Source organism: Protopterus annectens, chromosome 8.part1 (assembly GCF_019279795.1).
Source record: "Protopterus annectens isolate FY-2018-M chromosome 8.part1, PAN1.0, whole genome shotgun sequence".
NCBI lineage: Eukaryota > Metazoa > Chordata > Ceratodontiformes > Protopteridae > Protopterus > Protopterus annectens.
In genome coordinates, this window is record NC_056742.1 from 490678386 (window position 1) to 490700238 (window position 21853).

General features: G+C 39.3%; 1 protein-coding gene across 3 annotated transcripts in view; it reads right to left on the bottom strand.

Annotated features, from left to right (window-relative positions):
* Positions 1–21853, bottom strand: part of UTP4 (UTP4 small subunit processome component) — an 881210-nt gene that overhangs the window by 86883 nt on the left and 772474 nt on the right. For 2 of the 3 annotated variants that reach the window (XM_044082023.1, XM_044082022.1), the window contains exon 15: positions 14837–15022. The exons of the other annotated variant lie outside the window; for it this stretch is intronic. In XM_044082023.1, coding sequence (XP_043937958.1) covers positions 14837–15022 — 186 coding nt within the window. The remainder of the gene's footprint in view (positions 1–14836; positions 15023–21853) is intronic. 3 annotated transcript variants of the gene reach the window in all.

Consider the following 21853-nt stretch of genomic DNA (forward strand, 5'->3'; position numbering starts at 1 on the left):
AACAATTCCAAGCAAAATCCTAAACCTTCTGGACTGTGTTGCACACTTGGGAGCCATACAGATGTCCTCGCACTTTTCTCTTGTGAATTGCATTTTCGAATTGCGTTTTCATTCTGTCTTCCTATCTTTTCTAACCTCCTCGGACTGATTCTTATAGTCATAATGAAATATTTTATATGCCTCACTAATTATCCCTTTTTGACCGCAGCTTCTGTTCTAGATTTGACTACAAACTCTATCAGAGTAGGTCGTTCACATAGGACTCCCTTACCACTTTATTTTAACCAACACTCGGATATCAATCCCTGGTAGGGAAGATAGTCCAAACTTATTTTTGGATTAATTCAACTGTAATACCTTTCCTCTCTAGTTCCATACTTCCAATATCTTGGTTTCTTTGCCATTTTTCCAGTAAATTCCACCTATTGCCTATTTTCAGTCAATGTACTTGCAATCATCTCTACTGACAAAATCTCCTTTCACCATTCCCATGTTGGCTTACTTCATAAAATAATTTCTTCAACTTTATGAGTATAATAGTCAGATTAACGCCTCCACATCTTTTGTGTTTCGAATATCATGATGAGAATGGACCCCATTCCTAAGTTCAGGTACAATTACAGTTCATGAAATTAACACCGTTTCAGTCTTTGATATTAGCCAACAGTGCACTTCTCAGCACCAGCAATGTGCCCAAAACTGCCTCCTTCCATAATTCATACGGTGTTACATCTACCGGCAGCATATTTAAGTATGACTGGTTCATAGGTTCTAGATTAGTGCTAGGCTAACTGCCTCATTGGCCATTTTAAGGCTAGCCAATTACTCCATGTGAGAATCAAACCCTGCACCTTGTGCCTATAAGGTAAACACCTTAACCAGTATGCCAACCTCCCATCTGGTTGTACATCCAGACTGCAAATTCTTTTTTAATACACCCACTGTTTCTACTGCTTTTGGAATTGCCTGGGTATCTTTCCCACATGAATGTAAATCCTGATACTTTAGGACTATGTGCCTCTATACATAAGACACTGTAATCACTGGGTGCAAAAATTTCAATCATCAATGCAATTTGTGACTGCTACATGTGGTTATCTGACATCTACCTTTGAACTGTTGGTAATGGCTGACCTCCTGTAATATACATTTTTTTAAAAGAAACATTTGTATTAAATTTTCACTTATGACATAGCCAATCATACATTTATATAAATGAAAACAAACCATACTGACATATTTTCAGTTGTAAACATCATACATGTGACATACACTTCATAATTCTTTATAATGCTTTGTGGTTTATGTTTCCAGTGCTTCTCAGCTACTTCAGTATTGTAATGTCTACACAATCCTCAAAGCAACAGTCTTGTTGCATCACTGTGCTTTTCAATATATAGGCCCTCTACTATGAGTGTATTGCACCCAGCATCAAGATGTGTGACTCTTTCCAGTTCTTTTTTCCCCCCGCAAAACCTACATTTTTCTGTTTCTTCCACCTTTTCAATGGATTTTGTAAACCAGCTTGTATGTAGTCCACTGTCATGGGCCACCATTATTAACCTTTCATCTTTTGGCTTCAGTTCACTTCTCCTTAATCATTCCTGCATCAAATCCTGAATGACGCGAGGTTGTGCCAGAACATCTACTTGTCATAATAGTTATGCCTTTTGCACATATCTTTCCTTCTCACCTGATCCTTTCTCCTTACATTCTTTCATTTTTTTACATTGTTATAAAATGGATGCTTAACTACAAGCTTTCTAAACTCACACACATTAGCCAAACACTCCCTTATCTCTTTAGTACTCTGCAGTTGCTCATCTTCTTTTGTAAGATTCCCTTATTGTCACACACTAACCTTTGTCAGCCCCTCTAAGTAATTTCCATTACTTCTTGGCCACATACTTTTCTGTTTTTTCTATCCTATTTTTAAACTTCATTTTCATTTTCTCTCACATACTAGCTATCCACTCTGAAGAAATTTCTATTTTCCTAAATAACTTTTGAATAATTTTCACTACCCATTTCTTAGAGTATTTTTAACAGGTAGGCAGGGAAGCACCCATGTCTCACTTTTACTTCATCTTAGTCTTTATCAGTACACGATCTAAAATAGTTACCGGAATGGTGCAACACTTTCTACTAAATGTACATATTCCTGTGAAATATAATTTCCATCTAGTCTAGCTCAGTTATTGTACCTTGAGGAATACTATGCAAATTATGCCAGAGTACTTACTACTACTGAAATTACATTTTCCATACCAAAAGTTTTCATATTTTTTTTTTCGTGTGTTTGTCGTTCGTTTGTTGACTGTTCACTACTTCCTACCCTTGGTTTATTTCTGAGTTTTTTCGCTCGTGTTTTCTTATATTTTTTTTCCTCATAAATCTACCCTGTTTTATTATATTGTCCCTTCTAGGTCCCCGATACATCCTCTCTACTGCAAATCAAGTTCCAGTCCTCACCTGTAAGTAATATTCCCAGCTGAAAGCTGATTTCTCCAAAACTTTTCTTAAGCTTCATAACAGCATTTTATGGTGAAATATTATTGGTTGTTTTGATTTTAATTAGAGTATTTAAAGAGCAATTCGATTTAATTAATTCGTCTGATGAAATCTTACCATAGATGTGGACGAAAACGCACTTGGTTGACAAAGCGTTTATGTGGATTTTATTTGTGGATGATTAAAATAAAGCTCGGTTTCTACAGTTGGTGCGCAGTTTCCATTTGTTTGGACTTATTGGTTACTTTTTCGTGCTTGGGTGCCTTTACTGGATTTATTGTGGTTCCGGTGCCCTGCAATGGAAAACAGTTCACCAACTTTAAATCGTGAAGAAGTGGGACAGTCACGCAAGCTGATCGGACAGCTTACAGAGTTAATTGAACTTCTTACTCCACTTTGCTCAACGCTGATTGGCAGGAAACCTACTGACGCTGAAGTCACGTCCGAAGGGACCGAAAGGTTTGGGGCTTCGAAACACAAGAGGAAAAGACACAACTGTGGATCCAGCCCTATGTTGATTGATGATGCGGAACCGAACGGTAGCATTTTCGACCCTGCCAATACTCCACTACTTTTGCTTCCTCCTGCTGAACAAAATAAGAACAGCTATGCAGGAGTTGCGACTAACGGCCGTGTTTCTAAGCCGAACACTTTGGATAATAACGTTTCAGGTACTGTTTCCACTTCTCCAAATAACAAAAATATTCAGGACTGGTTGAAAAGTCCTTATAGTTTCAATTTTGAACGCAATGAGGATGGTGCACCATTGGATGGTGACTCGTATGTTTTAAAAATTGAAAAATTATCCAGATTAATGTATAGATATAAAATGCTTGGCATTGAAAACTGTTACTTGATGGAATGTATTAAGCAAAAAATTGTACCTAAAGGGCTTAGGGTATGGAAGTACCCAAACAATGTAGAATCTGGTACTGTTTTTCATAAGGAACTTATTGATGCATTTAACAAATGTGGACTTGAGATTCTTAGGCTCATTATTAAAGAAAATAACAGGATTTTAGAGAATCTAGAACAAGAGATTTTGGTTTTAGATAGTTTTATTAAAAAAGATCTGTTTTTTGAAATTAAACATGAAAAAGATAGGTACTACAGCCTTAGATCTGATATTGATTCTAAATGTAAAATGTTGGAACAAAGGAAGATCAATAAACTGAAAAGGGATATTGAGGAATACCGGAATAATATTAGTTACCCAGAGCCACCTTTTAAGAGATGGGAACACAATGATAGAATTAAGTTTAATAAAGTTACTGGGTACAACAACCAAATGAGTACTTGGAGTGAGGAACAATACAGGGGAGACTATAATAGGGAATTTCCACCTTTAGAGAATGAGGACCAACATAACAATAAAAATAAACGGCGTTTCCAAAATTTTCAGAAGAGGGGAGGGAGACGGGGGAGAGGGAGGTATTAATAAGAACACCTTACACCCCCACCCCCACCCCTATTTTCATTCTTTCGGACACTTTAGACTTCGGTCCAGATGATGGGATACTACGAACAGGCACTACGCACACCTTTAGGAATTTTTCCATATACAATTTTAGTGATGTTCCTATCAAAAAAGTGCACTTCGATTTACTTAGCAAAGGATTCAAATTTATCCCTAGTACAAAAGGGGACCTGGTGCAAACAATTATAGACATGAAATTGTTTCTTAGGAAGGTAAATTTGCAAGCCATACTGTCCCCAATGTCACCGGAGTCTGACTCTCAGCATCCTACTTTCACCAGGCGAAGTACTTACAACCCCCCATACCACCCACAAATTAAGAATCTGGATACAGTTCTTGAGAATGAAATCAGAAAGGAATTCAAACATAATATTAAGGAATACAACCTTTCAGAAAAGGAATATGAAACCTTGAATGATTTAAGACACAACATTCAAATCAGAATTATGAAGCCAGATAAGGGAGGGGGGGTTGTTATTATGGATAACATAATCTATGAAGGTAAAATGAACAGTATCCTTAGAGAATAAAGTAAATACAGAAGTGTATCACTAAATGAGGTAAACTTGGCCTACTACAAAATAGATATTATACTGGATAATATGATGATGGAAGGCACAATTGATAGTAAGATGCACAAATTTTTATTTGTACCCAAACCAAAGATTCCTATAATCTTCGGGATACCAAAGGTGCACAAGAATGTGTGTGACCCCCCATTAAGACCAAGAGTAGCAGCTGATGGTTCAAAAACGCTTCCCATGGATAAATATGTAGATTTAATGACAAAACATATTTGTAATAATAATGAATACATTTTGAAAGACTCATGGGATTTGCTGAGAAACATTACATCTGACCTCCTGTCTGAAGATCTTATTTTTGTTACAATAGATGTTATAGATCTCTTTACTTGTATATCCCACCAAGAGGGGATGAGTATGTTTGAAGATATGGTCTTTTTGGACAAAACACTTACACATTCAGAGAAGATAGCAATAGTGGAACTAGCTGACACAGTACTCAAGTACAATTTTATCCTTTTTAATGGAGAATATTAGCAGCAAATAAGAGGCGTGTCGATGGGTGCGGCGTGCGCACCTACATACGCTAACATTGTGTTAGCTGGTTGGGAATCCAATTTTGTCTTGAACTCAGAATACAAGCAATATTGGTCACTTTATAGGCGTTATTCGGAGGACATTGTTATTTTCTGGACAGGAGGCAACGACAAATTAACTGAATTCCTTGATTATATTCAGAATACTACGAACTTTCTGAGGTTTACACACACTATTTCCACTGATAGGTTACAATATTTGGACGTTGAAGTGTATAAAAATTTGAATAACAAAGACCTGGAAACTAAGGTATTTAGAAAAAGTACTTTTTGTAATTCCTTTCTGCACTTTACTAGTGCACACCCCCCACACTGCAAAAAGAATATTGTTAAGGGGCAGTTTGTGAGGGGGTGTCGCATGACTAGTAGGGATGAAGATTTTTTTATGGAATGTAACACCTTGGAAGGGATGTTCTGTGCAAGAGGTTATCCACTTGATTTTATCAAAAGTATAAGAAAAGAGGTTGAGCAGAACAGACTAACAAAATTCAAACCTATAAAAGGTAGCTTGACAAATACCAATGAATCTACCAATGACACTGGTACCACTGCTAACTATGGTCATCCCAATAAGAACAAAAAAGGAGAATCACATTACCAATCGGCTCTGATTCTAGAATTTAATTTGTTTAATTCTAAGGTGAAAAAGATATTTCAGATGGAATGGGATAAATTTATATCTTTTTCTGACATTTTAAATATAAATGAAAGCACTCCCAAAATAGTTTACAAGAATGCATGGAGCATTAAAAAGTTATTAGAAAATAACAAGACTAATGCTAATAACAACATTTCCAATAAGGCTGTAATAACAAATACTATTAATGGAACTTATCAATGTGGACACTGCAATCTGTGTCAATATATCCTTAATAAAAGAGAGGTTTATTTAGATGCTAGAGACATCAACATTTACAGTACAGGACACCATAACTGTGAATCAAAGGGGGTGGTATATATGGATATGTGTTCAAAATGTAACTCATTCTACGTCGGAAAGACGGAGAGAGTGCTGAAAAAAAGAATTTACGAACACACATATGAGATACTTAAGAATAAAGAAACAAACGCCCTATATAAACATACAAGAGTATGTAAAGATTCAAAATTTTTTTTCTTTGTGCTTGAGCAGGTCAAAAAAGAGATGAGAGGTGGTCTCTGGGAAGAATGGCTTGAGTTCAAAGAATTATGGTGGCAAATACTATTAGAAGCCACTAGGCTACCTGGGCTAAATGAACATATTTTGTTATCCTCAGTGTTAAAACTGAGAGCAGCTAAAATATAGAGTAAACCTGTAAGGATTCTACATGAACAGTAGATGGTGCTATTTAAATATAAACAGATCGTGTTTTTAATGAAAAAACAAAATTTCAATACATATACATTTTTCTTAAACTAGGATTATTTATTGTATTTAACTATATACAATGAATTATGAATTTATTTATACATAAAGGAAAACACAATCAACTGTTTTAAAAGTGTTTAAAGTTTTAATAATGTTTTAATATGACTTAACACTATAATAAGTACCCATGGAGTTTTTGATATAATGAGCCTTTCTGTTTTATTGGTTTAGATAGGATGCAAACAATACTATTGGTTGTTTTGATTTTAATTAGAGTATTTAAAGAGCAATTCGATTTAATTAATTTGTCTGATGAAGTCTTACCATAGATGTGGACGAAAACGCACTTGGTTGACAAAGCGTTTATGTGGATTTTATTTGTGGATGATTAAAATAAAGCTCGGTTTCTACAGTTGGTGCGCAGTTTCCATTTGTTTGGACTTATTGGTACCTTGAGGAATACTATGCAAATTATGCCAGAGTACTTACTACTACTGAAATTACATTTTCTATACCAAAAGTTTTCATATTTTTTTTTTCGTATGTTTGTCGTTCGTTTGTTGACTGTTCACTACTTCCTACCCTTGGTTTATTTCTGAGTTTTTTCGCTCGTGTTTTCTTATATTTTTTTTCCTCATAAATCTACCCTGTTTTATTATATTGTCCCTTCTAGGTCCCCGATACATCCTCTCTACTGCAAATCAAGTTCCAGTCCTCACCTGTAAGTAATATTCCCAGCTGAAAGCTGATTTCTCCAAAACTTTTCTTAAGCTTCATAACAGCATTTTATGGTGAAATATAAATAAATGCCAGCATAATCCTCCTCCCTTGTCAATAGTCCCCTTACTACCACATATCTCCCATTACTGTTTTTTCCTCTCTTCTATTATGGCTGGAACTCCTCTAGCAATCAGTTTCATTACTCACATTTTCCTTTCTCCCTGATGATCTGCTTTATAACAATCCTGAAATTCTTTCACTAATTCATGTGCACATTTATTTTCAAATGTACCTCCTTAAGCATTGTTATTTGCACTTTGCATTTCTTAACATAATTCAGTACTCTTTTCCTTTGTCTATACTTATAACACCATTTACATTACAAGACAACATGGACAGAGAAGCCATTATGATAAAAAGTTATTATCCCCACCTATTACGCATGACATTTGTAATCTAAGGCTTTGAATACTTTCTCTATGGTTTACTTTGGTTCTGCAAACATCTTAGCAGAACACAGACATAGTTTTTAATTGATAATTACAGCTTCAGACGAAGAGATACTGACATGACTTGCTTTAGGGTCATTGCAGTTCATTCACTATAATCTTAGAATGTAAAGTCTCTTTGTTGCAGGCTGTTAGCTTCTCGAGTTTGGAGGTTATTATCAAAAATAGCAAAGCATTTTCTTGCAGTTTTAGGGACATAAAATGCACTGCTTCTGATCTCTGCAACGGTGATTACACTGGACCCAGGCATGAAAATCCAACTTTCATTCAGCTCAAAAGTTGCTTTATTCAAGGTGGCAAACACATTTCAAAATTGCACATATATACAGCTAAATATATAACCACACATATACTTACAAAAGCATGACCTTCTATTAAAAAAGCAACTTATTAACGATTGACACCTAAATATTGAAAGATTAAACACTGAGCCACGTAGAATGAAAAAAGAAAACTAAATAATATACTCCATATCCCTTAGAACTCCCGCTCTCCCTGCTAATTATATATACCAACTCCAAGATCTGTAGTAAGTAGAAGTGGGTCTTTCCTACGCGAGCTGGAGCTCAAGTATGATTTTAGGAAAAGTGCACTGCAATATATGCACATTTGTAAGGTCTGCAGGAAACATATATAAAAACAATTAAACTGAATTACATTTTTCCAAGCAAAATACAATAAAAATTCAAAAACAAAATTTCTCTACTTTTTTTGTGTATTTCACATATATATTTATCTTTCTCTCTCTCTCTCTCTCTCTCTATATATATATATATATATATATATAGGAGCCCTTCATTTGCTCGTACTTTCAAATGTTCGAAACTCATATGGCCAACACCATATGAGCGAATGTTTAAAAGGCCAACAAATGCTACACTGCAGGACTGGGAGATTCCCCTTTCCTGCACTGTAGTGCGATCTCAGAGTGGGAATATTTAAGTAGTAGGGGGTGTGGGGGGTGCAGGGGGCTTGCCACCTGCATAACACAGCTTTACTGTGTTTACAGGTAGGTAAATGGTGCTATGTCAGGATATCGGTCTTTCGGAATGTCGATCATATGGTGTCGGCCATATGAAAGTCGGCATTCTGAAGTAGACCCATATTACATACACACACACACACACACACATATTATATATATATATATATATATATATATATATATATATATATATATATATATATATAGATATACACACACACATATATATAAAAAACATTTTACCAAAAACTTCAAAACAATATATTCTAAACAATACACAGGCATAGTTGCAACACCAATGACTCCAGAAGACAATATGTAATCAAACTAAATGGGGGCTATGCCCCCACACCCCCCCCCCAACTATATATACTAACTCCAGGATCACACTACAGTGGGGAAAAGTGCATATACCTTTAACTTGCCTTACAGTACTCTACAAAGTTCCATATATGCAGTTCAGTGAAATGAGATTCAGTGAAATGAGTTTACAGTAATTTGAGTTTTTAGCGATGTGGTCGGGGTGAAATTATATATATATATATAGGTCTACTTTGTTTCACTGAATTTCATTTCACCCCGACCACATCGCTAAAAACTCAAATTACTGTAAACTCATTTCACTGAATCTCATTTCACTGAACTGCATATAAATATATATATATATATATATATATATATATATATATATATATATGTATATAGAGAGAGAGAGAAAGACAGAGACAGATATGGGTGTATGCTGCTCTGTCAAAATAACAAAACATCAAACCTAAACTGACTGAGCCCAAGTGCTTGACACCCAAATAATTACAACATTTTTTTTTTTGTAGGAAGGCAAGCCCCCAGTACCCCACACCCTCTGCTAAATATATATATATATATATCAATACCAAGACACTGTACCCCACACGCCCTTCTAATTATATACACCAGTTTTAAGAGCCCCAGTACCTCATGCCTTCGGCTAATTATAACCAATTCCAAGACCCTCGTACCCTACACCCTCTGCTAATTATATATACCAATACCCCACACCCTCTGCTAAATATATATACCAATACCAAGACACTGTACCCCACATCCCCCAATTATATATACCAATACCAAGACCCCAGTACCTCACTCCCTCTGCTAAATATATATACCAAGACCCCAGTACCTCATTCCCTCTGCTAAATTTATATACCAATTCCAAAACCCCCTGTACACCACACCCTCTGCTAATTATATATAAGAATTCCAAGACCCGCATAATCCAGACCATCTAATTATACAGTGGATATAAAAAGTTTACACACCCCTGTTAAAATGCCAGATCATTGTGATATAAAAAAGTGAGACCGCAATAAATAGTTTCAAAAATGTTCCCACCTTTAATGTGACCTATAACTTGTACAACTGAATTGAAAAACAAAAAATCTGTTAGGGGAAAAAAATATAAAAAATAAAACACTTACAATAAGCTGGTTGCATAAGTGTGCACACCCGTAAACTAATACTTTGTTGAAGCAACTTTTGATTTAATTACAGCATTCAGTTTTCTTGGGCAGGAGTATCAGCATGGCACATCTTGACTTGGTAATACTTGCCAACTCTTCCTTGTAAAAGCGCTCTAAATCTGTCAGCTTGTGAAGGCATCTCTTGTGCACAGCCCTCTTCAGGTCACCCACAGATTTTCTAATGGATTTAGGTCTGGGCTCTGGTTGCACCATTCCAAAACTTTAATTTTCTTCTGGTAAAGCCATTCTTTTGTTGATTTGGATGTATGCTTGGGGTCATTGTCATGCTGAAAGGTGAAATTCCTCTTCAACTTCAGCTTCAGCTTTCTAGCAGAAGCCTGAAGGTTTTGGGCCAAAAGTGACTGGTATTTGGAACTGTTCATAATTTCCTCCACCTTGACTAAAGCCCCAGTTTCAGCTGAAGAAAATCAACCCCAAAGCATGATACTGCCACCACCATGCTTCACAATGGGGATGGTGTTCTTTTGGTGATGTGAAGTGTTGTTTTTGCGCCAAATGTACACTTTGGAATTGTGGCCAAAAAGTTCAACCTTGGTGTCATCCAGACCATAACGCACTTTCCCACATGCTTTTGGGATACTGTGTATTGTTTTGCAAATTTTATCTGGGCTTGGATGTTCTTCTGTGTAAAGAAAAGGCTTCCATCTTGTAACATACCCCCATAGTCCAGACATATGGAGACTACAGGAGATTGTTGTCATATGTAGTACACAACCAGTACTTGCCAGAAATTCCTGCAGCTCCTTCAGTGTTGCTGCAGTTCTCTTGGCAGCCTCCCTGACCAGTTTTCGGCTCGTCTTTTCATCAATTTTGGAGGGAAGTGCAGTTCTTTGCAACGTCACTGTTGCCCCACATTTACTCCACTTTTTGATGACTGTCTTCACTGTGTTCCATGGTGTATCTAATGCTGTGGAAATTTTTTGTACCCTTCTCCTGACTGATAACTTTCAACAATGAGATCCCTTTGATGCTTTATAAGCTCTCTGCGAACCATGGCTTTTGCTGTAGCAGGCAACTGAGTAAATGTCAGGAAAATCCTACTAGGACAGCTGAACTTCATTTGGAGTTAATCAGTCTCTCTTTATTTGATGGTAGGTGTGTACCCAACAAGACTGAATGCTGTAATTAAATCAAAAGGTGCTTCAACAAAGTATTTGTTTAAGGGTGTGCACACTTATGCAACCAGCTTACTGTACGTTTTTTATATTTTTCCCCTAACGGGTTTGTTTGTTTTTCAATTGAATTGTACAGGTTATAGGTCACATTAAAGGTGGGAAAAGTTATAAAATGATTCATTGTGGTCTCATTTTTTTATATCACAAAACCCTGCATTTTAACAGGGGTGTGTAAACTTTTTATATCCACTGTATACACAAAATCCAAGACTCCCCCAATACCCTGCATCCTCTAATTATATATACCAGTTCCAAGATCCCCCATTCCCCAAACCCTCTGCCACGGAACCCAACTCCCACTGCTATCTGTGATCTCATCCTTTTATACTGCCACGGAACCCAACTCCCACTGCTATCTGTGATCTCATCCTTTTATACTGCCACGGAACCCAACTCCCACTGCTATCTGTGATCTCATCCTTTTAGTCATTATGCAAAATTCAATATCACACATGAGGACAGGGACACAGACTGATTCATGATCTTAGGACTCTGCTCAAACTTCAGCACCCCAGTCCAGTAAAGTCCGTGCAGTACTGCTGAACCCATCTGCCACCCAGCCTTCCCATTCTCTCTCTCTCGCTACACTCACTCACTAGCAAGACTCACAGATACTAAAAGCTCCTCCACTTGACAGAGCTGCTTCTTTTCCCAAGCTGCAGACAGCATGCTACTCTTTTCTGGGAAAAAGCCATGACCTCAGACTTTAACTATCGATTCTAATTCCAACAGCTTCAAACTCATTGATAAATGGCTCTGGTGCAAGTTGGGGGTCAGTCAGCTAAGGCCAAGAGGACACCATTACCAGCTAACAGAGACACAACTGTCATGTCCCCAGACTGGTTACAATCCAAACCTTAGCTGCACTTTGACATCCTAGTCCTGAAAATTATGAACAGGATGAGAGCTAAAGCATGCCCTGAATGGAATCCTATGCCCAACTCAAATGTATCTGACTTCATACCAAGAATGTGGGCACAATTATTGCCCTGCAAACACAGGAGCCAAATGGCATGCAATAGCAGCACACTACTGTGTGATCTCCCACAGGACAGTCCAGTTTATGTGGTCATATGCCTGTAGATCTTCCACAGAACAATTCTCATCCAGTGCAGGATCTTCCACAGGACACTTTTCCTTATGTGGTCATATGCCTGTAGGATCTTTCACGGGACACTTCTTACGTTGTTATATCCCTGCAGAATCTCCCACAGGACACTTCTTATATGGTCATACACCTGTGGGATCTCCTAAAGGACATTCCAACTTTTGTGGTCTTATGCCTGTAGGATCTCCCACAGGATATTCCAGCATACTTGGTCGTACACCTTCACCAGGTTCACAAAAAACATGCAAACAGGACTGTAAAATTCAGTGCTAAATATGGTATTGCAGTTGAGATGTCTTCAGAGACGGAAAAGTGTCAAGACAGCTGTCCAGAGGCCCAAGCCTGAAAAAGGTCCATGGAGGTCAGTACTCTAATCCGAAAGCAAACACAAACATAAAAATAAAAATAATAAATAGTATGTCCGAAAAGGAACTTCAATGAGACATTGAGGAGGAGAAAAGAGTGCTAGAATTCAGAGTATGGAGATCAGCCTATCAGAAAATTGTCATCAGACAAAGTTCCTAATACCATGGCAGTAATGCAAACTACAGAATCCCTAAGGATTCAAAATGTGGGAGAATGTTCAGAAAGCCACCTAAGTCAGGTGGTTTAGAACTGCAAAGTACTGAACTGTAGTACTGACTTACTGTACTCCATTGTATTAAGGAGTTATGGATTTCTATGTGCTCTACAATATTAAGAGACATGGAGATTCTTTGAGTCGTATATATTGATATGTCAAAAAAGTACAGAATCATATATACAAACATACACAAAACAAAGCGGGTGCCTATACAGTGATGGTCATTGCGGTGTTTAGCCATCTCCCCAAAAAGATGGGAAATTGTTTCCTTCCAAAAAGGAGACTGTACTATAGGTGTGCAGGTCTTTAATAACAATGGTGCCTTTAACTTGTATCAGAGTCCCATATTTACTTATTTTTTATTTACTGACATTTGTATGTCACGACTTGCCTACAAACATGCTGTAGTATTACTGCAAGAATAAGTTAACACTGCTTGTATTGACATATGTACACTATGTGGTCTGGTTTTGTGTCCATTGCTGCAGCAGTTTGAAAGTAAAAGATATAACCAGAAGCATAAGCTCTTGTCTCTCATCTTACTATTTATATTTTGAATACCAAATCTTACAACATCCAAAAATGGTTCTATGCCTTACTTCTAGTTCAACATCTTACCCATGGTGCAACACCTTACTCCTGTTTTAACACGTTAGGTTTGGTCTTGTGCCTTTACTCCAACTGCCTGCTTGGGGAGACTCTGGTTCTCCCAGGGCTCTGAGCACAGCAAAGCTGGTACCAGAAAATGAATGACCATCTTAAACTGTTCCCATCTGTGACCCAAGTACAGTGACTGGGCACATCTGATATTATACACCTTTCTGTTCACAGCCTGAAGTTAAGTGAATTGATGCACTTTTATCATATCATCTTTACTTTACTTCATGGCTTGAAATGCAATGCACAACTGCATTTAGTACCAGGCATTCTCCCCCCGTTGCCTGAAACACAATGAAAGGACAAACATAACAGGGCACGGCATAATACCAAGAACACTGTCCATCACAAACTGAAGGACAATGGAAACCGCTCTTAAAACTACATACCCCTCTTTTCCAGTATTTAGGATAACGAATGTACTGATGCTACCATACAATCCGTCATTCAAGGCTTAAAAGTACAAATGCTATGACAAACTCTCCCTTCATACTACAGAGAGCAATGAATACACACATTTAATATCATACATTACCACATCACAGCCTGAGGTACAATGAATACACACATTTAACATCATACATTATAATGTCACGGCCTGAGGTACAATGAATACACACATTTAATATCATACATTACCACGTCACGGCCTGAGGTACAATGAATACACACATTTAATATAGTACATTACTACATCATGGCCTGAGGTACAATGAATACACACATTTAATATCATACATTACCACGTCACGGCCTGAGGTACAATGAATGCACACATTTAATATCATAAAAGTCTCCTTCACAGCTGGAGGAAGACACGTGGTCCATTGGTCTACCCATGGTTTTCCAGTGTACTTCAGATGATGGCTTGGGAGACATGTGGAATGCCTCAGTCACTAAACATGGGGACCAGTGGATATGGCTCATCTTAAACTAGATGAGACTTCTAATAATTCAGGTAAAAGCCAGTGGCATGTACTTCTAGAAAACTATGTAATCAAATTAACTTGATAAAATACAGCTCATAAGCCTGTGTTTCACAAACAAGATTAACTTTAAAACATGCTTACATAAGTATTTTAAACAAAAACATATGACACATTACACTCAGATAACTCACCAATGTCTTGTCAATAATGCACAGCATGTATGTATCATGCAGTAAAATTTGGTTGGGCTTTGCTGGGTTAAAGTTCAGATGTGTTATGGGTGTGTCCCGCTCAATCCAGTCTTTGTGCAAACCATGCTGTTGTAACTGCCTGCTCCAGGCTGTATACTGGTTTTCTTGGATGCTGAACTCAAAAATCTGCTCAAACAAACAAATGGATCCATCAGTACTTTTCTTATTACTGCTGCCCTTCAGCAAATGGTGACAGAACTCAATACAAAAATACATTTACTTAATAATGTAAGCTTCTACTGACAGCTTCTTGGCATCAATATGTCACATGCCTGCCTAGAATACTGACCATAATTTCACATCCTGTGTGAAGTAAAAACTTAATGAGGGAATGTGAGTACACATTTAAACCCACTGATAAGAACTGGTACGACTCTGACTTCTGCTCATATCTGTCAGCAGAGTCTGAAAAGAACAGTGCGAGTGGTTAAGCAATGTTCATAGGTTGTTACTAGGCTAACAAGCACTAGAGCTGGTTATAAGCCTAGCCACTCACTTGTGATCTAAATGGGTTAGGGTATCATTGGTGTCTATGTGGGAGGGGGCATGTTAGTAGGGAGGTAAGTAAGGGTGTGTGTGTGTGTGGAGGGGGGTAGTCAGGATAATACTTTTCTTATTGACGGCCTCTGTCAGTAACGAACATATGGGTCAGACCAGGGTAAATTTACAATTTCTCATCAAATTGTCAAGGTTTTGTTTGAATAGGGTTGGGATGAACTCTGTTACATAGATGTTGAGCCTATTCCATAGCATGTGGATTCTTTCAGACATACAGTGGATATAAAAAGTTTACACACCCCTGTTAAAATGTCAGGTTTTTGTGATATAAAAAAATGAGATCACGTTACATCATTTCAAAACTTTTCCCACCTTTAATGTGACCTATAACCTGTAAAATTCAATTGAACAACAAACAAATCTGTTAGGGGGAAAAATATAAAAAATAAAAAACGTACAATAAGCTGGTTGCATAAGTGTGTGCACCCTTAAACTAATACTTTGTTGAAGCACCTTTTGATTTAATTACAGCATTCAGTTTTCTTGGGTAGGAGTCTATCAGCATGACGCACCTTGACTTGGCAATATTTGCCCACTACTTCTTGTAAAAGCGCTCCAAATCTGTCAGGTTGCGAGGGTATCTCTTGTGCACGGCCCTCTTCAGGTCACCCCACAGATTTTCTATTGGATTTAGGTCTGGGCTCTAGCTGGGCCATTCCAAAACTTTAATTTTCTTCTGGTGAAGCCATTCTTTTGTTGATCTTGATGTATGCTTGGGGTCATTGTCATGTTGAAAGGTAAAATTCCTCTTCATCTTCAGCTTTCTAGCAGACACCTGAAGGTTTTGGGCCAAAAGTGACTGGTATTTGGAACTGTTCATAATTCCCTCCACCTTGACTAAAGCCCGAATTCCAGCTGAAGAAAACAACCCCAAAGCATGATAATGCCACCACCATGCTTCACCATGATGATGGTGTTCTTTTGGTGATGCAAAGTGTTGTTTTTGCACCAAATATACCTTTTGGAATTGTGGCCAAAAAGTTCAACCTTGGTCTCATCAGACCATAACACATTTTCCCCACATGCTTTTGGGAGACTTGATGCATTGTTTTGCAAATTTTAGCTGGGCCTGATACTCTCCACTATACTAACAAGCAAGCCAGTAAAAATGCATTTATATTATTGAGCCAAATAGGTTCATAGATAAATACTAGGCAGTCTATCTACAGACTATTACACACCTGGCCAATAACCAGGCAACGGCCAAAGGTGAGAATCAAATGCTGTTCGTTGTGTCTGTAAAGCAAACTCCTTAATCATCACACCAATCTCCAACCAACTGTTATGCTCCAAAACAATTTGATAATCACCTGCAATATAAGCAAATGGAAAACAAGGATGAGAGGAAACTGAAACGGCACAAGTTCATGTTTTCTAGGCTAGCTGGTAGCTTCCCATCACCAAATCTCCAACCACACCATTTGACTGGTATATGGCCCTTACAACACCTCAATTCACTGAATTCTAGTTGACAGAGGTAAGGCAACTTGGGGAAAAATGACAGAATCACAGAACTTGGTGGAAGTTTGGAAATAAGGTTGGTATTGGGAGCACAAGCCATATGGACAGAGAAGGTCCTGGGATTCACAGAACAGCAACACCAACAGGATATGCAAGGCCTAAAAAAGCTTTGCTATTTACCATAGCATTTACTGGTTATGTGACTCGGTCTTTTCTCCAACCAAAAAAGGCAAAGCCGGTAACTTCTTTCTCACCCTTTCAAACAGGTTGCATCGTCCCTATAGTAGGAACCTTCAAGGTTGTCTCCACTACAGCCAGAGGTTGAGAGAAGCTTCTTAACTTTTTTTCCCCCTAGTAGCCTTTCTTTTCAGCCTTGTCTTTACATTCCTTATTTTTTTCATACAAACATTTTAGTTGAACTTTTTTAGACTTAATTTTACAAGTTGTAATGAATTTGTAAAACTACATAAAACTGCTGTTTTAGAAATCACAGTTCTAGTGGTGTAAACGGTTTACTATCAGAATATCGAAGTACACAAAAAATCCATTAACATCTGCAAATAAGATGCAAGAAGTTCAGCATATCAATTAGGACAGAATGTCAAAGTGCGGATACTGAAACATTCGAGCTCGCACTTTCGACATTCTGTGATGCAAGTCACAACTACAACTTACTGCGTAATGTCATCTTTTTGCAAGGGCGCTATGCCCCTACTGCGCACCCCACACCCCTTGCAAATAATATATTCCAACTCTGAGATGTCACTACAGTAGGCAAAAGAGTAATTTCCCGATCCCCACTGTACCATGATCTGTAGTCATCATTCCGATGACGTGCAAATGTACTGTGACATTCGCTTAACTGCACACTTGCAATAGTACAGGTCAGCAAAAACGGGAATCAACCAACCTTGGTCTGACAGTAACATTTCTGTTGAACCTGCACTTGTAAATTTCATAGTAAACCAGTGTAAACACTTTGTGGGGGGGTGAGCAGACAAATCCACTGAAACATCAGCTTCTTACCCTTCAGATGATTATAGTAAAAGTGTTAAGAACTACCATTTGGCAGCAGCAGCTCAGACAGCAAGTAAAAATAGAAGTTATGTTCTTACCATAACGTTCCATGTTAGTTGTCTTCTTCTCGCCTTCTTCTTGCTGGATGGGTTCGGAGCCGACCTCGGCTCCGGCTCGGCCACACTAAAAGGTCGAGAGTTGGTTCCACCGGCTCGAGGCTCCGCTTATATCCCACAATGCTAGGCGAGAGTTACCTCAGATCTCGTTTGTAAGCTAACCCCAGCTTATAATAGTAACAGAATAACTCTAAACAGAGTCCACCTCTAACAACAGGAAGAAAGAAGGGTGACCTACATCCTGAACCAGGAAATATGCACAACAGCATATGCCTAAGAAAGAGGTGGTAGAAAGAGAGGTCACAATCACAACTCCTCTAGGTCTGTCCAGGCCAGGGGAAGGAGGGTGGGGCAAGAAGAAGGCGAGAAGAAGACAACTAACATGGAACGTTATGGTAAGAACATAACTTCTATATGTTAAGTTGTCTATCTCGCCTTCATTCTTGCTGGATGGGACCGCGTCCCTAGCACCTTGTCCCGGGTGGCCTAACGGAACAGACTCCTGAGAACAGTGGAACCAAAGTTAGCTCTATGCCTAGAAGCTAAGTCCAACTTATAATGAGAAATGAAAGTGTGAGGAGTAGCCCAAGTAGCCGCTGCACAAATGGTGTCAATAGGCAGTCTGTCTTGGAAGGCTAAAGAAGTAGCCAAAGCTCTGGTGGAATGGGCTTTAGGTTTATTAGGCAGTTTTTGGTGTCTAATGTCATATACAAGGGAAATCAAAGATGTCAGCCATCTGGATAATGATACCTTTGAAACTGAAAGTCCCTTTCTGCTTTCCGCATAGGAGACAAACAGCTGATCAGATTTTCTGAATTGTTTTGTTCTATCCAAGTAGTACCTCAATTGACGATGAACATCCAGGCAGTGTAATTTTTGTTCAGACCTATTGGAATATTCTGGAAAAAGACAGGAGGTCAATGCTTTGATTTAGATTTGACGCCGAGACCACCTTAGGCAAAAGGACGGGTTAGTTCGTAAGGATACTCTGTCCTTATGAAACAATAGATAAGGAGGTCGACAGCTGAGTGCTTGAAGCTCTGAAACTCTTCTAGCTGAAGTAATCGCTACCAGAAAAAGAGTCTTCCATGATAGCAATTTTAAAGAACAGGAGACTGCAGGTTCGAAAGGGGAAGAATCAAAGAAGCAAGTACTAAATTTAGGTCCCAAGGAGAAGGAGGATTTCTTATAGGAGGTCTGAGAAGAAAAACTCCTTTCAAAAAGGCTTTGCAAAGCTTGTGGGACATTAAGGCAGATTCAGAAATACCCACATGAAAGTTAGAAATAGCTGCCAATTGAACTTTAAGAGTAGAGGGAGATGAACCTGCATGGAAGAGTTCAGCTAGAAATTCAAGGACTAATTGATGGAAGCAGTGAAAGGATCTATGTCCTTTCCTTGAGCCCAATATGTGAAGCGTTTCCACTTACTCAAATAAATCTTCCGAGTGGAAGATTTATGGGAAGCTATCAAAATATCTCGAACGGAGTGAGATAATTGAGGAAGCCTGGCTAAGGTTGGAACTGGAGGAACCAAGCAGTGAGGTTCAGAGAGGGGAGGGAGCGATGAAACTGACCCGACTGATGGATCAAAAGATCTGGAACTAGGTCCAGATTCCACGGTCGCTCCAAAAGAAATCGATGTAGAAAGGGGAACCACACCTGTCGAGGCCAGTAAGGAGCAATGAGGATCAATGAGGCCTTCTGAGCGATAGCTTTCTGTATCACTTGAGAGATTAGTGGGAAGGGAGGAAATGCATACAGAAGTCCCCGGGGCCAAACTTGGACTAGAGCGCCTCTGCTGGGTTGGCCTGGTAAAGGGAATAGAGTGAAATATTCTCTGCACTTGCTGTTTTGGGGAGTAGCAAAAAGATCGCAGCAAGGCTGACCCCACTTGAGGAAAATTTCTCTCACAACAGAGTCTTTCAGAGACCACTCGTGAGGCATGAGGATAGCTCTGCTCAACTTGTCCGCAATTTGATTTGACTTCCCGGGGATGTGCATTGCTATCAGAAACCGCTGAGAAGAAATCGCCCATTGCCACAATCTGAGTGCTTCTCGACACAGGGGTATGACCTGGTTCCGCCTTGTTTGTTGATGTACCACACTACAGACATATTGTCTGTCTGGATTGCAATCGTTCCCAAGGGAAGAGAGTCTTGAAGGGCTTGCAACGCTAAAAGCACTGCTCTCATCTCCAGAACATTTATGTGCAAGTGGCATTCGTTTGGTTGCCATGTGCCCTGGACCGTCCTGCCCCGATAATGCCCCCACCCGATCAGGGAGGCATCCGCTGTCAGAGTAGCAACCGGAGGGGGTGGAACAAAGGGTCTTCCCAACAAGAGCTGAGGGGAAGACATCCACCACATGAGATGATTTTTGCACGCTTGCGTGATCATAATGGTGTGAGACATTGGAAGTTGCTGGTATGACCATTGAGTAAAGAGCATCCATTGAAGGATCCGCATGTGGAATCTGGCTAATGGAAGCAGAGGTATGGCCGCCATAATTCCCAACACTTTCAGAACTAACCTGGCTTTGATTCTGTTGTTGTTGAAAAGGAGTGAGACCAGTTTGTGAATGTCTGTTATTCTCTGATGTGTTAGTCTCGCAGACATGTCTACTGTGTCTAGATTTGCGCCTATGAAAGTAATAGCACGACAAGGCGACAAAACAGACTTTTCGCAATTTATTGAAATGCCTAACTTTTGACAAATGCGAAAAGTGTAATCTCTGGCCATCAGAAGGAGATGCTTGGTGGGAGCTGTGAGGAGCCAGTCGTCCAAATATGGAAACACCTGGAATCCTTGTCGCCTCAGGTGAGAAGCTACCACTGCCATGCATTTGGTAAACACCCAGGGGGCAGTGGTGAGACCAAAGGGCAGGGCCCTGAACTGAAAATGACTGGTTCCCAGCCTGAAGCGGAGGAATCTTCTGGAGCGTCTGTTCATTTTTATGTGATAGTACGCATCCTGAAGGTCTATAGAGCACATCCAGTTTCCTTTGCCCAAAAGGGGAAGGATGGATTGCAGCGTGACCATCCGAAATCTTGTTTTCTTGACTGATCTGTTCAAGATACTTAGATCCAAAATTGGTCTCAAGTCCCCTGTTTTCTTTGGAACTAAAAAGAACCTTGAGTAGATTCCGGATCCTTGCTGGTCTGCTGGAACTGGCTGAATTGCTCTTTTGCAAGCAGTTTTGAAATCTCCAAAACCGCTTAGATCCCTTTGAGCGGGTGGAACATCTGGAAGGGATTTTTTTGATTGGTTTGGAATGCGAAGAAAGGGGATAGAATAGCCTTCGGAAATGATGGACTGTACCCATTTGTCTTGAGTCAGGGATAGCCAGGCTTCTGGGTACAGTGACAATCTTCCCCCGACTGCCTCCGAAGGTGGGCAGTCGGGCAACACCTCAGGGATGCTGAAAGGGCTTGTCAGAGAAGGCTTCCCGATTGCCCTGGTTCTGCGGACCCCCCCTGCCCCTAGGGCGACATCTACCATTGTTATTCCCGCCTCTGCCTCTGGCGGGGAAACGACTCTGTCGTCAGGCGAAGTCCCTTGAGATTGTTTACGGAACCACATCTTTCCACCTTTCTGGCCTTTGGGGTAAGGCCTAGAAGGAGTAGAAAAACGGACTCCGACGGCAGAAAGGGTCTTGCCATCAGTTTCGCACCTAGTCAAGGTTTCTTTCACTTGAGGACCAAAGAGAGATGATCCATCAAACGGGAGTTAGTGAAAGACGCCTTGAAGGGGTCCAAAATTGCATAGCCGCATCCAGGCATGCCTACGTAAGGCCACACCTGTCCCTG